The 20,881-nt window shown below is 49.2% G+C and overlaps 2 protein-coding genes across 4 annotated transcripts; one reads left to right on the top strand and one right to left on the bottom strand.

Moving 5' to 3' along the window:
• Window positions 1–833: 833 nt before the first annotated feature.
• Window positions 834–13,515, top strand: Egr2 (early growth response 2). 3 transcript variants are annotated; one of them, XM_013514884.1, is made up of 5 exons: window positions 834–894; window positions 6,066–6,218; window positions 6,990–7,095; window positions 9,662–9,770; window positions 11,086–13,515. In XM_013514884.1, the coding sequence occupies exons 3-5, from the start codon at window positions 6,997–6,999 to the stop codon at window positions 12,336–12,338; spliced, it is 1,461 nt and encodes a 486-aa protein (XP_013370338.1). In that variant the 5' UTR covers window positions 834–894; window positions 6,066–6,218; window positions 6,990–6,996; the 3' UTR covers window positions 12,339–13,515. The 3 variants fall into 3 exon arrangements, with proteins under 3 accessions (XP_013370338.1, XP_013370339.1, XP_005386013.1); XM_013514885.1 differs by lacking the exons at window positions 834–894; window positions 6,066–6,218; window positions 6,990–7,095 and adding an exon at window positions 7,730–7,748; XM_005385956.2 differs by lacking the exons at window positions 834–894; window positions 6,066–6,218; window positions 6,990–7,095 and adding an exon at window positions 9,215–9,561.
• Window positions 13,516–16,987: 3,472 nt separating this feature from the next.
• Ado (2-aminoethanethiol (cysteamine) dioxygenase) lies at window positions 16,988–20,069 on the bottom strand. The gene has a single exon (XM_005385953.2). The coding sequence runs from the start codon at window positions 19,977–19,979 to the stop codon at window positions 19,167–19,169; it is 813 nt and encodes a 270-aa protein (XP_005386010.1). The 5' UTR covers window positions 19,980–20,069; the 3' UTR covers window positions 16,988–19,166.
• Between the last annotated feature and the right edge of the window lie 812 nt (window positions 20,070–20,881).

Below are 20,881 nucleotides of genomic sequence, written 5' to 3'. Positions count from 1 at the left end.
GTATGGATTTTTTTATTACTATAACGAGAGCCAGTTCATCATCAAAATTAGCTTCTTCAAAAGGCACTAGATTATTGGCACTAAGATTCCGACAGAGTCAGGTAGGAAGATGGCCCAGCACACACAGCAGTGAATCCATATGTCTGTAAACCAGCCTCTTCCCTAGTAGCACAGCCTCTCTCACAACTCTCTGGGTGAGAAGGAGTGGAGTGGAAGGTCACTCACCAGCCAAGCAAGTTACAAGAAGGCCAAATTTTAATCACAAACACAAATAATTTCACCTACAAATGTTATTGTGATCGTCTATGAACACACTGTAGCATAGATTAACTAAGTGTGGAAAAAACAGAACCATTAAGCCCTGATAAAGCTGATGAGTTTGTCTCCTCATCCTGGTCAGGCTGGTCACCCCAGGTAAAATCCAACCACACTTAGGCCACCCCACACAGATGAGAATCTCTTCTGATTGCACCACAGACTGATAACGCAGAGGTGCCAGTCAGTGAGTCAGTGCCAACCTCACAGAAATGGGGCAAATGAGGACTACAGGGGATGCACTTGTGATTGGTGTGACCCAAATTGCCTTCAGAGGCCTAAAAGACCAGGACTGGGGTGACCGATGGTATTGTCGCTTTACTTGATGCTACCTGCTCTTATCATTGAGGGAAACATGACAGAGGTACAAAATAGGGTCAGCACACACCTGGAGAAGGAAACACATGACCTACATGATAACTGGCCACCAGCCATCGAAGTGTCTCAGGTATTGCACAAACATTCACATGCCTTCCCCACCAGTACCTGAGGCTCCCATTAGATAGAACATCCAAATTCATCACTGCAGACCTGGTGGAGAACGCTGCCTCTGCCTCCTCTCTAGCTGGGTGACCTCAGGTAAGTCACTTGGCTTCTCTGGTGTCATATGGGTTTTGCGGGGCAATGGAAAAGGTGAATGTGACCCTGCCAAAAACTTGAGGGTATAGTGCGAGTCTCACAGAAAATAACATGGATGAAAAGGACTTGGAAAGGGTAGAGTGGTACCTAAAAGGTCTTACTGAGAAATGTGAGGCATTAGTAAGCTCATGAGAAAATTGATGAGGATGGTGAGAAGATTAAAAAGCAAAAATCTGGAGGACAGGCTCTTGGAACTGAGATTTTTGTCCATGCTAAACAGAAAGAGACTGAGAGCTGTACTTCTAACCTGTGACTAGTTCTTACTCACAACATTGTGACTAGCTTCTTTCAGTTCTCCTGAGGAGAAAACAAAATAAAATGCATAATGAAAAGGGGGTGTTATTCTATCGCTGAAGAATGTCCTGTGAGAGTATTAAACACCGGAATGAGTTACTAAAGCAAGTCTGGTATTCTTTCTCTGATGGCCTTAGGAGACATTCGTCCCTGAGTGTGGGTGGTTTAAAAGTGATTCTGGCTGAAGACAGGGGAAGGCACTTCAACCTGAGCACTCCTTTTTTTGGTTCCTAGTATAAATGCACAAGCATTTACATGAAAACAGGGGGTTTTGTTCACTGATGTTTTCCAAGCACTTAGCATGTTACCTGCATATAAAAGGTGCTTAGACCAGTAATATAGCTCAGTGGCACAGGCAAGTGTGAGGTTCTGAGTTTGATTCTTGGTACCAAAAAAAAAAAAAAAGGTGTTTAATGAGTATTCACAGACTAGAGTAAGGAACACTATGCACTTGTCCTGGTGTTTGGAGGTAAGACAAGCCCATCCCTCTGTACTCGCTCTCTGGTTCACTTTCCTGCTTCGCTACAGCCCCTGTCCGAGCACCTCTCAGTCTGAGTGTGGTACAGCGGTGGTTTCCAGACCCCAGGGAAGGTGGACTAGATGGCCCAGTTCTCCTCATCACAGGTTTGCACAGGTTTGGGTACCAAGCCCACTCAGGTTCAACTACAGCCACCCATCCTTTTCCTGATGTATGTTATCTATTGGGAGTGCTGATGTCATTTTCCAATTATTTGGTAATAGTTCCCTCAATTTGCCATTATCTGAGAGCACCTTGTGACGACATGCTGGAAACGCACGATGAGGGAGGAAGCACCAGTCCCCGTTAGGGTATCTTTTATCCTGAGGACTTCTCAGCACAGTAAAGGGACTAAAATAAAATGGTCATTTGGGGAATGTTCATTGCTTCTGTTCTCATGAAAACTAGAGAGAAGAAAGTATCTAAATTGTTCTGTTTTCCTTCTTTTTTTAAGTTTCCATGGGCTGTCGCCTGAATAATCATATTTTTAAAAGAAGTCTCTAATTCTAAAAGGCTGGAAGTTGCTGGGTCTCTGGGAAGACTGACTGTGTGCTTACAAGGCCACTGAGAGAAACTGCTGTGACACAGTGGTGAACAGGCATTAGAACCGCAGCAGTTTTTCAGGTGCAACAGTCTTTGAGCAAAAATACACATTCTAGTTAATTATCAGGATTCAAGAAGAAGTGTGACCATGTGCCTAGCTGTTACTAGCATTACAAGAAGCAGAACTGCCAAGGACAAGTTCCAAAGCCCTACGCCCTGGGGAAACCTCCCCCTCGCAGGACATGGGTCAGGAGCACCCTCCAGTGTGAGGGTTGGAAGAGAGACCTCTCCAAAAAGGTTTTGGGATGGGTCAGCAAGAAAATAGGTTCAATTAAATTGCTGATGTCTTGCGCTTGCCCTAGAATCATGAACTGTGTCTTCTTCCCTACCCCAATCTAGATTCACTCCATAACTGTCCGATCACCCCAGGAGACAGCAGCTAAGTGTGCAGTGTGTGTCCTGCTTCCCAGAATGTGCCCTTATTCCCCTTCCTTTGAGCTCCACAATGCTCTGGCCAACAGCAGTTAAGGCAGGCATGTCCAGCCCCATCTGGATGAAGAAACAGGCTCAGAGCAGTGAAGTGGATTGTCTAGTTATGCAGGCTGGATAGGGTAGGCACCGGGAGCACAAGGGATGGAGTCACACTGCTCAGGTTCACATCTGGGCACTTCCACTTAATTAGCTCAGTGACTTGGTCTTTGGTGACTCAGTTTCCTATTTTTAAAGCTGAAAGAATGCTATCTGTTTCATAGGCTAGTTGGTAGATTAAGAGCCAGGGCATCATAATCAGCAGAATGTTTTGTACTCCTGAATGCTCGATAAATACTAGCCACTACTATTATTAAGAACATCATTATTCTAGAGGTCAACCACTGGACCCACTTCCTAATCTGGTGCTATTCCTCTATCCACAATTGTCCCCAGCTGCAGGTTCTTACATCCTCCCTCCATGCCATCCTCCACTCTGACCCTGTCTTTCTGATTCAAAACAGTGAAGATGCAATCTCTCTCCCTAATTTCTGTGGCCTTTTGGCCACTGTTTTAGCGTTCTTGGAGGTAGGAGGGGATTTGATGTCTCTGCATCTTACAGCACATGCCTAAGAAGTGTCATCATTTTACAGCTGAGGAAACTGAGGCAGAGACAAGTTGTGAAATTTGTTGAAAAATGCATAGCAAGGGAGTGGCAAAGTTAGGACTGAAAAAAGGATCACAGGATTTGAAGGGCCCCCAGAGCCCATACTCTTTTCCATAAGAAATGGTGACCATTCTTTTCGAGAGTATAGTATGCAGCTGACATATTAAAATGTTTGTGCTTTTTAAAAATGCTATCAAACAACCACACCAACAAATGGATGCATTGATTTGCGTGGTCTTTTTTTTTTATCAATATAAAAACAAAGCTTCTATAAATCTAACATTATTTGAGAAAAGGAAAAATGCTGCTAATAACCTGGTATAACATATGTACATTAAAAACATTCATGAGTTCTCAAGTTCTAGCAAACTTCATTGTTCATATAATTATAGATAATAAGGTAAATGTACAAGTTGAAAGATTAAAAATATTAGCATATAAGCAGATATGGATTATAATGGAGATTTTATTTTGAGCTTTTATGACCAGACTGATCAAATATCCCTTATTAATCTGGACCCCAGGTTGGTATGTACTTTGCCTTAAACAATCATGATCAATGATACATTGATTTACTTTTTTTTTTTTTTTTTAACCAGCGATGGTGTACAGTGATCTATAGATTTGACATGACGTGTTTCTACTAGTGAGGCTGTGCTTACTTATACACTGTATTCATTTTAAATAGGACAAAACTCACACTGTCATTTCTTTATTGGGAAAGTGACAATTAAGGAATGTATTTCATTAAGACTGCCACGGAGACACAATGTTGATGTCAATAAGCATTTCTGTGTATTTTTTCCTTGATGAAACCTTCCTGGCATGTTTTCATTCATTAGGAGAAGCTGGGTGTTAAGAAAAAAATCTCAAAGGTAAAAATTATAGTGTCACTGTCATTAGACAGAGAAAGGGGAGTGCTGTAGAGATTAAAATCTCTCTAGAAGGGCTCCCAAGAGTGCTACCTGCACTGGCGACCCTCATCCCTGTGTAGCAGACATTGTGGTGAACTGGAGGTTTTCACCTGCACTGGACTTTATCTTGAGAATTCTCTTTGCTTTCTCCCACCTTGGGGCCTTTCTATGTACTTGTTCTTTCTCTCTGGAATATTCTTTCCATGAATTTTCCACCAATCCTTGCACACCCTTCAGATCTCTGTTTGGAAAATTTCCCCAGCCTCTTAGACTCAGTTGGATCCTTTATCTTTTTTTTTCATTGAGAGCAGACACTGTCATTGTCATGGTATATTTGCAATGATGTACTATGCAGTCTCAATAATGGCTGAACTAGACCTGGTTTAGGCACCATTGTATCCCCAGGGATTGGGGTATTTCTGGGTACAGTAGTTGTTAAAAGGAACCCAACCACCCACTGCTTGGACCAGCCTAGATGCTGCTTCTACCATCTTCTACCAAGATCATGAGGACTTTATCTCTTCCTATCTAGATATTTTTTTATGCCAATGACACATGACTTGTACATCAGCCTGGTGCAAAACAATGATTTTCTCAGGCAGGCTTCACAACTTTGATTGGCATAACCTAGACTAGGTTTATAGTCCCTCTTGTTACCAGATTAGTGGTGAGATGCTGAGTGTAGGGTAACCATTTTCCAGTTTTCAAAGCACACAGAAGGCCTTTAGGAAGGTTTGCCTGGAGCTCGCAGGTGGCCTGATTTTCACTGATGTGTGTGTACTCTATGACGTTTGAGTTAGGGATCCACACTCTTGTGTGTGTCCACAGTGAAAGGAAATCCCGACACTCCTTTAACACCCACTCCAGTAACAGTATCAGGATGGGAGTGAATAAAAATTAGATTACAGCAGATAGACCCTATAACGATATTCAAAAGTGTTTCTCAGGAAAGCAAAATGTAAATATTAAGTTATTTGTGACCTCTCTCACGACTGATTGCGATCCTGTCACCACACTGTCAGTGAGAACTGCGAGCCTGGGCAGCTCTGCTCCCGGACTCCCTGCAACCTGCTGGGGGCCTCCCTCTCCTTTCACCCCCGCCCAGGAGGAAGCCTACTAAAGGGCTTCTCTGCCTCCTTCTTGTTGATTTCTTGGGTCAGGAATTGAGACAAAGCAATTAGAGTGTGTCAACAACTTGCTACTCTTAAATAACCCTATACATCCTGGAATTCCCATTTACTTGGGCATTTTGACAACCCGATAATTTTTAAAAAGTCATTTATTTGGTTCTTTGCAAAAACAAAACAAAAAACCCAAAAAGTTGAAATGCTTAAAATTAGGGACGACGCTTCACCTTTCTATTCAGCACTCACCTCCTTCCCATTTCTCCTCACCCAGCACAGTAACCTGCTCGGTCATCACCTTCCGAGTTTTCCTTTATGCCTGCCTTTCTTCTCGCAACTCTTCTTCCCTCCAGGAAGGACACCGAGAGCTCGGTTTCTCTTATGACAGGGCCATTCACGTGCTGGCTTTATGCCAACCTGGCGTGCTAACCAGGTCTGGAGAGCCCGAGCTCCGTTCTCCCTTCACACTGTTTCCGACAGCCCCTCCTCGCCTTCCTTCAGGAAGCCCTATCTAGGCTTTCTGCTTCTCAGAAACGTCAGAGAGAGGAGATCGAACTGACAAAGGTGACTTGTTTCTTCCCCAGTGGGCTGACCCACGCTTCCAGTCCTCCAAGAACTGTTCCTTTCTGGCATTGTTTTTTTCCTGAGAGCATGATGTAGCGACCAGTGCCATACCTGGATTCAGAAGACCCGGTGGCAAGTTGGAACTGGATCCCTTACCAGCTACGTGATTTTGGGCAAGTCACTTTAGCTTTCTGACCTTACCTACCCACAGGATGGCTGGGTGGCAATAAGCGCTCCTTGATTTTGTCCCAATATCTGCTCTACCCATATTTAAGAAACACCCTTAGAAAAAGGAAAAACAAAGGTCACAGGAACTATCTGCTAACAGGTGGAGGATCAGGAAGGTTTCCTGGCACTGGCTCCAGGCACCCTCTGCGAGCCTGCACGGCCCCCAGCAGCTCCTGGCTGCCCCTGCCCCCACCCCACCTCTGGCGCTCCAGGGGCGTGACTCCACATAGCTCCAAAGGGAGGCGCGAGTCCTTGGGAAGCTCCGAATTCCAGAGGGTCGGTCAGTCCCATTTACTCTAACCTGCTTGCCAGACTCCTCGGTGGGGCTTTCTTCTCACTCTTATCCCCACTGGTCTCCTCTAGGAAGGGTGACAGCCACAGACCGCGCGCTCCCCTCGCCTGGGCCACCCCCGGCGGGCGTCCTGCCCTTCCCTGGGCGCTCGGGCGTCCCGGAGCTCCCCCTCGGGGCGGCGCGCGGTGACAGCCGGCCGGGTTGGCTGCGGCGTCGGCAGAGGGGCGGCCGCGTCAGTCCCCAGCCCGCCGGGGCGCCCGCCCACGTGCACCGAGAGGAGCGAAGCCAAGCAGTGGCTCGGCCCGCGCCTGCCGCCGGTGGCCGCCTCACCTCTGGGGCAGGCGGGGGCCGTAACCGAGCCCCACCGCGGAGATCTACATTTGCATAACCGCCCCCCACCCCCCGCCGCTTCTTTCGGACTCAGGCTGGAGATGAGAGTCGGGCTCCCCTCCGACGTGTCGTCTTGCCCGTGGTCAGCGCGGGGGCCCCGGGACCGGCCGGAGCGCAGGCGGAGCGGGCTGCCTCACGTGGTAAGAGCGCAGATTTGTTTTTCTTCTTTTGCTTAGAGAGGGGCCTTTGCACGTTTTTTTACTGCGGGGGATACAGTTACAGAGTTGGTGCTAACTTGCTGCGATTTCTTTCCTTTGCCCTGTCCCCCACTCCATGGGAAGAGTGCATAGCGTTGACCAAAAAACTTTCACAAATTTGCTCTGGGCGTTTTAAGTCCGGGAGATTGCCAGTGCCAGGAGCCCAGCTCTTGCTGCGGGCACGGGAAGTAGCGGGGCTCGGGTACAGGCGCAGATGGGGGTTCCTGACTGCCCGAGGTCCCTGATCTTGGTGCTCCAGCCCCGGCGGAGCTGTCGGAGAGCTGCGGCGACCGCCGCGGCAGGTGAGCGGCAGGAGAGCGCCTGCAGCGCCGCGCTTCCTCCACGGCGTGGCGCCTTGGCTCCTGCCCGCCAGCCCGGGTCTCCTCCGGGCTGGGTCTCCTCCCGGGTCCAGATCAGGAAAGGGAAGAGCTCCCCACACTTTATCGCCGGCCTCCACCGCGTTGGGGCGGGAAAGGGCGGGAGCCTTTCCTAACCGTATAGATGGCCGCAGGCCAGGCGGGCCCTGGGCTCACGGGCTTGGGGTCCCGGGACCAGCCTTCGGGGCGCTCCTGCTGCGGGCTGTGACTCGCCGGGAGGTAGGACCCTTGGGTCCAGAGAGCCAGAAATGGGCGCGGTATAGCTCGGCTCCGAAAAGTTTTTAAAAACTGCTTTGAGAACTAAATAGAAAGATTTCTATGGGGGTCAGTTTCCTGTCTTGAGGGCACATGCGTGCAGTGATAACGGCTGGAAACCGGCCGTGGGGACGCTGTTTGCTCTCACTCTGGACCGGACTGAGCTCGCTGAGATGCTCTTGGAGAGGGAGAGAAGGCAGTTCCTCCCAGCGCGTGTTCTGGAACAGGGCTTCAGTGCGGGCGGTGCGCGCTACCAGAGTTGGGCTCGGCGGCAGGGGATACAAACGGTGGCGGCTTGGAGAGGTAGTGCGGGTGAGGACAGTGCCTTCGCGGAGCGTCCCGTCTGGCGAGCTCGGGCCTCCGCTCTGACGCGGCGCGGGGTGGGGGCGAGAGGACCCTCCTAGCCGGGCGGGAGCAGTGGCGCGCTCGGTCAACAGAGAGGAGTGTAGCGTAAGGTGTGTGAGTGGGTGTGTGAAGAGGACAGCGGGGGTGGGAGCGTGTGTAGCGGAAGTGGAGTGTGTGTGAGTGTGTGCGAGTGTGTGTGTGCGCGCGCAGGGCCAGTGTCCAAGCGTCCATCCGGACGCCCCCACGCCGCCGACAGCCCAGACGCGCCAGGAAGGGCGCCCGCTGCGCGCTGCAGCTGAAAGGGTCAGGGCGCGCGGGCGCAGGAACAGGGTGTCTCCGGCTAGAGGGTTTCTTTTGAAGCTCTTGCAGTTATTCTGCTCTCCTCAGGGTCTACCCCGGCCCCAAGGAGCCCAAAATACTTAAAACAAACAAACAACCCAAACCTGTTCCGTTTTCGCTCCTGTATAAATAGAACAGACTTTCCAAAAAAGCAATACCGCATTCACTCTTATCACCAGCCACTTCTTTCCACCAAGTAATTCAGAAAAAAGCAGTCAGCTTCCGTGAATGCATGTAGCTTTTTTCTCTCTCTCTTTCTCTCTCTCTTTGCCTTCTTTTGCTTGTGGTTTTGAGCTGCCAAGAAAGTGAGTAGGGGTTTGACTGTAGTGTCTCGGCTGGGCTCGGTTTCTTTCCGAAGTTTAATTTTCCGGAATGGCTCCCAAACAAGGGCCGGGGAGGCGGAGCCGCCGGCACCGGATCTTCTCCTTTTTTGGAAAGTCCGGGAGAACCGGAATTCCTCCCCGCCCCGAGAGGCTGAGCTGCAGTCCCCACCCGCTCGCTCTCCCTCCCTGACCGCAGCCGGGTCGTCCGCCGTGCGCCCCCTCCCCGCGGAGCCCTGAGCCCCGCACCCAGGCTGCGGTTCAGGCCGCGCATCCCGACCCCCCGCGGGCTGCGAACCGGTAGTCGCGAGCCCCGCGGAGCCTGAGCTGCTGAACCCGTATGCAAATCGGCCATGTGACGGCAAAAGCCGCCTGGCCCAGCCCTGTTCCTCAGTCCATATATGGGCAGCGACGTCACGGGCATTGAAGACCTGCCCATAAATACTTAGAGCAACACTTTCCGTCTAACTGAGAGAGCAGCAATTGATTAATAGCTCGGCGAGGGGACACACTGACTGTTATAATAACACTACACCAGCAACTCCTGGCTTTCCAACAGCCGGAACACGGATAGGAGAGAGTCAGTGGCAAAGAGCCATTTTTTTTCTTTCTTAAAAAACAAATCAAACCAGCAACTTGTTTGCTAGTTTTATTTCTGTTGGATTTTTTCTTTTCTTTTTAGTGGTGGTTGTTTCTAAGTGTGGAGGGCAAAAGGAGATACCAACCCAGGCTCAGTCCTATCCCTCTCCAAAACGGCTTCTCTGACACTCCAGGTAGCGAGGGAGTTGGGTCTCCAGGTTGTGCGAGGCGCAAATGATGACCGCCAAGGCTGTAGACAAAATCCCAGTAACTCTCAGTGGTTTTGTGCACCAGCTGTCTGACAACATCTATCCGGTGGAGGACCTCGGCCCCACGTCGGTGACCATCTTCCCCAATGCCGAACTGGGAGGCCCCTTTGACCAGATGAACGGAGTGGCTGGAGGTAAGCGGCGCGTCCTCTTCGCAGGACTCTTATGACTGGGAGGTGGTGGGTTGAGAGCGGTGCGTGTGCCGGGCTTGGGGAAGACTGGGGCTAGAGCTGGACAGTGCTGACTGCCCTGGCTTTGAAGATTGGAAGTGAGTGCAGGAGGGGCCGGGGAGAAGGCGGACGGGCGCCGAGGCCAGGTATCCAGGGAACCGGCAGGCGTGCGCCCTGGCGCGCTGGTCCCGGGTGGGCGCAGATAGGAGGGTGGAAGAGGCGCCCTCCTTCCTGGCTTCGGGATTGCGCAGGCCCTTCCGCCGGCTCCTTGTGGACCTCTCCTCTCCTCTCCTGGGGTAGGGACAAAGTGACTGTAAAGTTCAGGGCTCCCAAGGAGAGCCGCGCGACTGGAAAGCCTAGCTGTAGAGAAGCTCCGGAGAAATGCGTCCGCGGCTCCCGCCGGAGCAAAGCCTACCCGGGGAAAATCCTGGAGACGCGCCCCCACCTCCGTGCAGTCTGAGAAGAGAAGGGGGTTACCAAGGCGGGGGCTCGGGCCGGCACAGGCGAGAAGGAGGTGGTGGAGGCGGGCGGGCAACAGCGGGAAGCAACCCCCGGACTACCGAGGGAGGCCCGCGGGGGCACCGGCGCCGCGGGTTTCCTTGGCGATGCTGTAGAAAGTCGTCTCCCGCAGCCCCCGCGCGTTTCTGGAAGCCCAGCCACTGGCCTTGGGCGGGGCGGGGACGGGCGGGTGTCGGATGAGGCTGAGGATGTTGGGAGGGAAGAGAAACCTGTAGGCTTGTTGAACAGCCCCCATTCCTTCCAGCTGCCGCCTGTCAAAGTGCAGAGGGAGAGTGAAGGAGGGAAGGCGCTGGGGGTGGGGGGGGGCCCGGAAAGTCACGCTTCTCACTTTTTGGGTTCCCCTCTGGGGCTGGCGCCTTCTCAGACGGATTGGTACCTTCTCGAGCTAGCTGGGATAGGTCGGTCCTTGGGTGGTACCTGTCCTGGTGACCCAGCCATGGGACCCTCAAGCAAAAGAGAAGTTGCAGGCAGGTGGGGAATTTTAATATTGTTTTTGCCATTATTGGGTGTTTTATTTGGGGACTAGAGCCACAGGTGGCTGGTGGGAGCGCGCCTTGATTTCCTGGAGGTAGTTCTTGAGTACTAGATTTGGGCTAGTCTTTTCTTACTGTCTCTAAGCCTCGGTTTCCCCGCCTGTTGGATATTGCTCCAGCTTGCTGGGATCCAGTGCCCTGGGAATGGACCCATGAGAGAAAGGGGTGAGGCTGTTTCCCGGCTACGTTCTCATTCTCCACCTCCACTCTGCCTTTTCCCTCCCCAGATGGCATGATCAACATTGACATGACTGGAGAGAAGAGGTCCTTGGATCTCCCGTATCCTAGCAGCTTTGCTCCTGTCTCTGCACCCAGGAACCAGACCTTCACTTACATGGGCAAGTTCTCCATTGACCCCCAGTACCCTGGTGCCAGCTGCTACCCAGAAGGCATCATCAATATCGTGAGTGCAGGCATCCTGCAGGGGGTCACTTCCCCAGCTTCGACCACAGCCTCGTCCAGCGTCACCTCTGCCTCCCCCAACCCATTGGCCACAGGAGCCCTGGGCGTGTGCACCATGTCCCAGAACCAGCCTGACCTGGACCACCTCTACTCTCCACCACCGCCTCCTCCTCCTTATTCTGGCTGTGCGGGAGACCTCTACCAGGACCCCTCGGCATTCCTGTCTGCAGCTACCACCTCCACCTCGTCTTCTTTGGCCTACCCACCGCCTCCTTCCTACCCATCGCCCAAGCCAGCCACGGACCCAGGTCTCTTCCCCATGATTCCAGACTATCCGGGATTTTTCCCACCTCAGTGCCAGAGAGACCTACACGGTACAGCTGGCCCAGATCGCAAGCCCTTTCCTTGTCCCTTGGACTCCCTGCGGGTCCCCCCTCCACTCACTCCACTCTCTACCATCCGTAACTTCACCCTGGGGGGCCCCAGTGCTGGGGTCACAGGACCAGGGGCCACCGGAGTCAACGAGGGACCCCGGCTGCCTGGCAGCAGTTCAGCAGCCGCGGCCGCTGCCGCCTATAACCCACACCACCTGCCACTGCGGCCCATCCTGAGGCCTCGCAAGTACCCCAACAGACCAAGCAAGACGCCGGTGCACGAGAGGCCTTACCCATGCCCAGCAGAAGGCTGTGACAGGCGGTTCTCCCGCTCTGACGAGCTGACAAGGCACATCAGAATCCATACTGGGCATAAGCCCTTCCAGTGTCGGATTTGCATGCGCAACTTCAGCCGGAGTGACCATCTCACCACGCACATCCGCACCCACACCGGTGAGAAGCCCTTTGCCTGTGATTACTGTGGCCGCAAGTTCGCCCGGAGCGATGAAAGGAAGCGTCACACCAAGATCCACCTGAGACAGAAAGAGCGGAGAAGCAGTGCTCCCTCCTCGGCGGCACCAGCCTCCTCCGCCACGCCCTGTGCCGGGGGCTCGCAGGCCGGGGGCGGCCTGTGCAGCGGTAGCAACAGCACTCTTGGCGGAGGGCCACTGGCCCCTTGTTCTTCTCGGACCCGGACACCTTGAGCTGAGACTGAAACTGACAGCATCACTTCCTGCAGGCCCTTTGTCCATTCCAGCTGCACCACAAACACTACCACCTTTCCCTGCTCCTCCCTTCCTCTGTTGGGCAGAGGGGTTTGGTGGAGCCCAACCTGGGGCTTCTTTCCTCTCAGAAGTGAGTCCTTCCTAAAACTTAGCCCCCCGTAGTGTCTCTTAGGTGAGCTGACCGTCACCCAAGGCACCGGGAAGGCTCAGAAGAGGCCTGGGTGTGGACCCTGGCCTTGAGGGCTGAGGTTCAACCCTGCTTTAAAGGGTTCTTTGACTAGAAGGGTTTTGCTCCCCTTTCCCTTTCTTTTGACCCAGGACAGGTTTTTGATCCTGGATGGCAGAGTTGATCTGAGACTTTTTCTACAGTAGGTTGGGAGATGCTGATCTCTTCAAGTGGGGACAGCAAGAAGACAAGCAAAACTGATGTGCACTTTATGGCTTGGGACTGATTTGGGGGGCGCTGTACAGTGACCAAACAGCCTTTGTTTGCAGCTGGTGGCCCTAGAACAGCGAATCAAAGCTTATCTAGTCATCTCAACCCTTTGAGCAATATGTATTATAAACTCAGACAACAGAAGTGCAATGTGATGGGAGGGACATAGCAATACCTGCTCCTTTTTGAGTTGAAAAATGTAGACTATTTTTGCAGTGTATATCCATTCAGATTTTGTGTATTTTTGATGTGCACTGTTCTCCAAGTTCTGAACCTTTGGGAAAAAATGTAAAGCATTTATGATCTCTTGAAATGAGTCAGAGGTTAACTTATTTAAAGAGTGATGTACATATAATTCTCTAAAACTAGCATGCATGCAATTGTGTTGAAGTGTCCTTGGTGCCTTGTGTGATGTAGACAATGTTACAGGGTCTGCATGTAAATGGGTTGCCTTACTATGGAAAATAAATTCACTCCCTGGGTTAAGTATGGCTGTATATTTCTGCCTATTAATATTTGGAATTTTTTTTAGAAAGTATATTTTTGTATGCTCTTGTTTTGTGACTTAAAAGTGTTACCTTTGTAGTCAAATTTTGGATTTGTTTGGTTATTAGCTCTTAATAGCTGTGGAAAAATAAATGATCTAACACAAAAACCACTAACAAGTTCAAATAATGAATGGCTTATGACTATAGTGTAAATAAATACTTTTCAACAATATTTTTGCTGTAGAAATCATTTATGAAATACTTGATGGGAATTACACAGTCATTTAACACCTGTAGAAGTATTAAGAGATGCCCCTAATCAGTGGGTTAAAGTGCTTAGACCAAGACAGGATCTCCAAGTTTTGTTTGCTAGCCTGTGGACACCAAACCTGCCGCTCCAATCTCCATTCATAATCAAACGCTGGTGTTCTGGGGATTTCCCCCCACGTTAGTGTAAAAGTGGGGAGGCGTTGTTTTGACTCATTGTTCCGTCCTCTGTAGCAGCCTATAGCTTCTCTCTGCTCCTGAGTGGGCTCCGGAAAATAAATACTTACAAACAAGTGCCCACTCGGAGACTACACATTTGCAACTGCTTTCAGAACTCTGACCAGGCCCTGGAACTCAGACGAGATGTGGCTTTGTGGAAAGTGTGGTGGCGTGGTCAAGCTGGAAATGACTTTCAGGTTCCAGGATTAGTTTCATGACTACAGAAAAGTTTTTGAAAGCACTATCACCTCTTCAGATCAAAATGCCCTCAGACACTGCTGATGACAGCATTCATGGGTTTCCAAAGGAATTACCCCAGGACTCGTTTCTTTTGAGCCTTTGCTTCCCAACCGTACCCTTATACAGAAGGATCAGCTACCTGCTATAGGTTTGGTGGGTTTAGAAGTGACTATCAAAACACCCAGCTTGTGAAATAAACTACGTATCTACTAGGCTTAAGAAAATCTCAAAGGCAATCTGAATTAGGCAAATACAGTTCTCCAAGAGACTGGATACTGGTTTGCAAAGCCAAACACCATAGGTTTCATTTTACTGGAAGACTTCTGTAGTAATTTTAAAACACAAGCTTACCAAAAAAATATATTTTTACGTATCTATCATATAAAGCAAACAGTTCCTATCTTCAATGGAGTAATCATCTTTACTCTAAAATCTGGACCTAAATATCACTTAAGTTCACCCTTGGCTTATTACACATATACGTTGGAGCATTTACTGTTCAGTTACATGTGAAAATCCCCTGCTTGTCTTTTGCTGCCGTTAGACTCTCAGACTTGACTTTTGATAGTTTGTACTTCAGAATAGCAGGTATTCACAGCTACTCCTAGAAAGCCGTTTTTTCCTTTAATAGCACTGGAATTTGAGATTCAATTTATGGAGGTAGTTAATCCTCTTCTCCATGTCCTTTTTCCATTCCTATTTCAAGGATATAGAATACCTCTTTTCAGAACTGCTAAGAGGTATTCTTAGTAAATTTTGAAATTTGAGTGTCAGCTTTTTCTCATGATTGATGATTTCCCATTAGGCTAGTATTTCTCATCATCCTTGCTTATCTAATTTTGACAGGTGTAGAATACGAACTTCGATAATTACATGTTCACAAATCCTTCTTACAAGATTTAATATTAAAATATAGTTCACCCAAGATTTGTACAATATGTAACCATCTTGACAAATTTTTAGACCACCTTCAACCAAGATAATCTGAACCATTGTTTACAAAGTTAGAAAGTAAAATCATTTAAAAAACAAGATTGAAGACATTTTGATGATAACCAAATTGGTCACATACTTTCACCTTGACTTACTTGATGAGGTAGTGGTAATATATATACCAAGGAACACCACACCACAATGTTTTTACAGGGCCAACCTCATGGCTTTTACTCCTACACTTACAATATGTGAGGCCAGAATCTTTAGATTTTTGGCTTATAATTTTGAGGGTACTTTTCACAGGCATCTCATTTTTTACTGTGCTAAGGCACAGAAAATCTACTAATCTCTTGCATATACCTTATGGAATATTACTGATACTCAGTTGTTATTACTTTTTTTTTATTAAAAAGTAACTTCTGGAGAGTAATTCCTAAAGAGTAATTCCTTAAAGGTTCATAATGCTTTTGAGATGGTTCAATTCATGTTATAAACAGGCTGATTAAACCTAAATAAGGTTCTCAGGTGTTCATAAACCAGACCATTTAATTTTAATATCCTAACTGCTAATCAGATCAAGGCAAATTGCTTTATATATTAAAAATTGCTACAGTAACATTTTAACAGTTCAATACAATTTGAGTTTGTGTGTATGTGTGTGTGTGTAGGGTGGTGGCCAACATCAATACAGGTGCCAATCCAAACTACAACTATACAAATTCTACAGGAAAAAAAAATCAAAGGAAGAAAATAAGTCTCTTTCCTTTTAGGATGAAAGTAATTCTGTTTTCTTGTAATAGTTTTCTTTAGGTTAAATATAAAAGAGCTTTTTTTAATGAGAAAAATAGTAGGACTAGATATCAAAGTTTCAGATGTGTTTTCATCCATTCTTTTCAAAGATCACTCTCAGGAAAATCAACTGATGTTAAGTTTATACTATTACTTGGACTTTAATAATCTTTAAAAGGCTGACAGCATTTGGTACAACAGTATAGGCTGTGAACCTTTAGCAGTCATCAAAATATATATATAGTAGGAAGTGTTCTCCTTCTCTGATTTGCAATAATCAAGTAAGATTTATGTCTAAACATTTTTAAACGTCCCTTTATTTGCCATAAGCACACTTATTTTATCTATGCACGTAAGCATCCCTGAATTAGAAGATTCAGTACCATTAACAAATGGTTTCCTTCTTTGACAGCAGATGTCTCAGTGCACTGGAGACAACCAGGATCAGCTGTGTACAGAAGCTAAAGTTGTGAATTTGGACTCAGTTATAGAAGTAACACTGCTTTCAGGGTAGGGTTAAATAACAATAGGCAGATGTTTGAATTAACAATATGCTGCTTCTTCGGAAGCACAGGATTCAGAATCATTTAGAATACAGTGAGGAGAATTCTCCCGAGATGCCAGGATTAAGGCACCTACCAGGAGACAATGGGGGCAGGGGTAAAAGGTGTGCATTTTGGGAGAAGCTAAGAGCTATTTATGTAAAGGCTTAAAGAATTTTGGTTGATAAAAGCACATATTACCACCTTCCTCATTAATAAATAAAAGGCTTAGTAAAAATCAGTTCTCAAAGTAGTAAGCAGGTTTACAATATTCTGCATTGATATAACTGGTGTAACAGAGAATCTAAAAGCTTCACAAGTATTTAGACAGACAATTTCTCATCCATGAGAGGCAATTATTGCATTTATTATTCAACGAAAAAATTGAATGATTAATACCATTGTGCTCATTAGTCTTTCCTAGAAGATAACTTTTATCCCATAGTTATTATTAAAACAAAATCTATATTGCAGGACTACATGGAAACAATAGCAGCACAAGAAGTCAGTTGTGACTAACACTTTATGCACAGAGGTGCAAGATTTCCTCTGTACCACATTTCGTATTTTTAATGAGCGTATTTTTTCTGTACTGGTTCATGATAACAAGTTACATTTTGTTTTCAGCATTAAAGTACTCATTTTATTAGTGAGTCAAAATTTCACTGTTCATACTGAACTAAATTAGAAAGATATATTGCTGTTTTGGCCTGAACAACTTCAGTCACTCTTCTGAAAAGCACCTCGATTTTTTCCTTCCAAATTGCTTATAACTGAGAACTTTCACCACTTTTTTTGGATAGTGAAGTCTTTCACAATAATTCTTCCTTCATTACTGCCATATTTCCAGGATGTTTCTGTAGGGTTAGTTTAACATACTCCAGAATTAACTGTGACATACATAATACTATCAACAGTCTTTGTAAATTAATTTTTTGTTACAATTTTAAAAGGTGTATGACCCACTGATAACTACACACATTCATTACTGTAGTATAAAAAACACAAACATTTTATTTTGTGAAGTTTTCTAAGAAAATTATTTGCATATCTAGAATGTTTTCAAACTGTGTGGCATGAAGAGCTGCTTCATACTGCCCCCAAGGCATTTGAAATCACACCACAATGTGAAGCTACAGTAATAATTTTTGCAACCCTGGAGGAAATGCTTGGTATTATGCCCACGTCAGGTTTTCCAACAGGTTTCTAGTGCCATGTCACATGGAATAAGTGTCTTTTATTAAAAAGAATTTGCTTTTCCATATTAAGAACTGGGAAGAAACACTCCTTCACCCTGGGTCTCTGTAACCTAGTGTTGTTAGAGGCAAGTGGAATAGTTTCCCTCAAGGGCAGTAAACAGTTTCCACAATAATAGTAAATTTTCCTTTATTACAGACAAAAGTCTACTGCCACATGTGCAAGTCCATCAAAAGGGCTTAGACAATAGCCCAGCAAATCTCAATGTGTTTATCTCTGCTGCTTGTTTTTATGAAAAGCTTCCTGAAAAAACGTAATACTATAAATAGTAAAAAGGGGGAAACAGTGCTCCACGCCTGAAGCAAATGGTGCCAATACATTTGTAAACAAGGTACAGTTGCTCAGCTTATTAAAGGGACAAATAAATCTACAGATAACTGTTATTTCAGGAGCTGGAAGTGGGAAGTGTTTCATCCCGAGTTTTGGTGTGCTAAAATGGCTAGAAGTACATTTAATTTCCAACTCTCCAGCCTAGACCATCCCTGCCTTCTACCTCTTCCTACAAAACACATCAGACCAAGCAAGTGCTTGCTCTACCATTTGAAGGCGAGGGATAACACCATGAGCAACAGCAGAAACCACAGCCCTCTGGTTCCTGGGAGAATGTGACACAGTCACCAACGTACTGTTTTCCTCTACTTTTATAGGAAGATATTGGAAGTCAATAGGAACATGGAATTCATCAGCTGTCTAGGGGTGTTCTACATTCAGTTGTTTGGAAGCAGAACAGATTGGACTCCTCTGATTCTGGTCAGAAAACACAGAATTACCCTATCGCCTCTTAAAAGGTACATTAAGAAAACAGTCACTTGAGGAGAATATAGTTTTTGTATTAAAGGCGAATCTACAACAAAAAATCTGCTCAACTCACAGATGTGGAGATCCACGGGGAAGATAAACTCTAAGGAACCAGCTCTCACTGAGATACGCAGGTGCTGAATTTTTTAGTAGAGGCTGCCTGAGTAAACCAGATGTGGTTAGTGAGCAAAGAAAATAAATCTTATCCTCCACATGCATAGTTATGTTTTGAGAGTGATCCCAGAACGCTAAGAAGATGATTTAATTTTCACAGGGCACCTGCTGCCCGACAGCTCACTTTAAAAGTTGTGCATCTCTTGAAAATGTAGTTTTAACCAATGTCTTGAACTAAAACCAATTCAAACTACTTGGTCATGCAGTCAATAAGTTAACTGTGAAGAGCAAAAGGTCATGAGGGCAGGAGTGGAAAACAAACCGTATGCACCAAGTGGGGTTGGGGTACAAAACTAGTGTATTTTGTATCGAACGGGTAACAGGAAGAATATTCTTATTATGGCTTTAGGATGGAAGCGCTTCAGAATCCCCTGCCCCACTCCCGCAATCAAAGCTCTGGTGGCAGTGAAAGTACCAGGAAACAACCTAGCCTCCCGCCCACCCCGCCCCCTTAACCGTGCCCGATGGCTGCTGTCCAGTAGCCCGCTCGACTGCCGAGGACGCTGCTGACGGTCACTCTGGTAGATCCAACGCCCAGGCCAGGGGTCAGACAGCGAGGGAGCGTGCGGAGAGACCGAGCCCTTGTGGTGGGTGGGGAGCGAGCAGCCAGGCCCCGATCGGCACAGGGCACGTCTTCGGCCCACAGCGAGCGCCCGTGGCTTCAAGGGAAGACCCTGGGACCCGGATAGGGCTCCCCCTCGCACCAGAAGTCATCGGCCTGCGGGGTCTCTAGGAGCCACACCTCTCGGGGCAGGTCACAGGCCGAGCCAGAGGCCTCCTTGGGCCTGACAGGCTCCAGCACCCGGTAATAGTGGCAGTCCCGGCCGTCGTCGGGGTCGTAGGGCGGGGCCAAGATGTCCAGGAAGGCGGCGGGCCCGTCCACAGCGTCGATCTGGTGCAGGTTGTCCCGGTGCGGGGTGAGAACGCAGGGGCCGCTGGCCTCGGTGTACACGGCCCGCGAGCGCAGGATGCCGGGCCGCACGGCCTCCCGCTCGCGCGGCTGCAGCGGCGGCTCGAACTGCTGCTCGGGCGGCGGGGCCCGCGGGCGCTGCGCTCCGCCCGCCTCCAGCTTGTCCAGGCAGCTGATGCGGACGGTGCCGTAGAGCACCTTGAGCATGCCGTGCATGCCCGGGTGGTCGTGCAGCGGGATGGACGTGCCGCTCTTGAGCAGGAACACGCCGAGGCTGAAGCCGTGCGTCTCGTAGATGTGCATGTAGGTGACCGGCGGCAGGCTGGGCGGCAGCGGCTGCGGCGGGGCCTTGCGCGGGGCGATGTTGAGGTCCTCGGCGCGGACCTGGGTCAGCAGGCTCTTCAGCTTGCTCAGGTTCTCGGGGAAGCCGGGCGGCACCGGCGCCTCGGGGCCAGCAGTCGCGCCGCGGTCGGAAGCGCCGCGGCCGCCCCCGCCGCCCCGGAAGGTGAGGCACGCCTGGCGGGCGATCCGCTGGATCAGGGAGGCCATGTTGTCTCGGGGCATGCTCGGCGGCTCCTCCGTGTGCCGGGGCCGGCCTCCTCCCTTCTTCCGGCCCTTGCGGTCCCCGGCGGCCGCCACTGCTGCCTGCAGCCCCAGGCGAGGCGGGAGGCCCCGCAAGTACCAGACGGTCCGAGGCGCGGCTTACCGGCCGCTGTTGCCAACCTCAGCGGCCCCGCGCCAGCAACGGCCAGGCGCGCTCGCCTCGCGCTTCCTCCGAGCGCGCACGCGCACAGCCCACACCCCGCACTCGCGCTCGGGAGCAGGTACCCGCCGCGCGGACAGTGCCAGGCTTTGCCTTACACCCGGCGCTCCATTCATGCGGCTCGCACCTACGACGGTGGCCGGGCGTTCGGGGAGCGCCGCGGAGCATGCCGGGACTTGCAGTCCACTGTCTGCCCGTTCTTCCCCCGCGACCCACACACACCCCGCTGCCCCGAGCGCCGAGAGTTTGCCCTCTCAGCTGGACAAAGGAAGGGATAGTAGACTTGTGAGGCACAAAGCGACCTTTCCTAGATTTCCCAGGTGTTTTCTTGTTTAACAAAAAGTTATGGGACGTGGGGCAGGCGGTGGGGGGAAAAGGAGAGGTAAGAGAACCAGCTACTTAACTACAACTCCCGGCATCCCCAGCTTGGCGGATGACGCACTTCCGGCAGCTGGTCCTTGGAGTAGCGAAGGTTCTCCGCCGCTGAGAAGAACCCGGCAAGAGGGTCGTTAACCTTTCGGCGCCGCTCCGGCCTGCTCAGACCTCCAGGGTCGCCTTCGTTTGCCCTTGTCCCTGGGAAGAATATTGAGTGAACCTTAGCCTCTCGTGGCAGCCTAAGCAGCACTGTCTACCACAGGGACTGCGGGGCAGCGTTTTCGCAATTATCTAAGTGTCTTAGGAGGTGAGGGGGTCGAATCTGTCC

Source organism: Chinchilla lanigera, unplaced genomic scaffold (assembly GCF_000276665.1).
Source record: "Chinchilla lanigera isolate Chin_1 unplaced genomic scaffold, ChiLan1.0 scaffold00024, whole genome shotgun sequence".
Classification (NCBI taxonomy): Eukaryota; Metazoa; Chordata; class Mammalia; order Rodentia; family Chinchillidae; genus Chinchilla; species Chinchilla lanigera.
Note: the sequence above shows the minus strand (reverse complement) of the source record. Positions and strands in the feature narration are given on the sequence as shown.

What these genes read in the sequence shown, in the direction of transcription:
- Ado (XM_005385953.2), bottom strand. Translation starts at nt 19,979, where the DNA reads ATGCCCCGAGACAACATGGCCTCCCTGATCCAGCGGATCGCCCGCCAG.
- Egr2 (XM_013514884.1), top strand. Translation starts at nt 6,997, where the DNA reads ATGAGAGTCGGGCTCCCCTCCGACGTGTCGTCTTGCCCGTGGTCAGCG. An exon ending in GGAGCGGGCTGCCTCACGTG is followed by an intron (nt 7,096 to 9,661) that starts GTAAGAGCGCAG and finishes TTTGTGCACCAG; the next exon opens with CTGTCTGACAACATCTATCC. An exon ending in GATGAACGGAGTGGCTGGAG is followed by an intron (nt 9,771 to 11,085) that starts GTAAGCGGCGCG and finishes TTCCCTCCCCAG; the next exon opens with ATGGCATGATCAACATTGAC.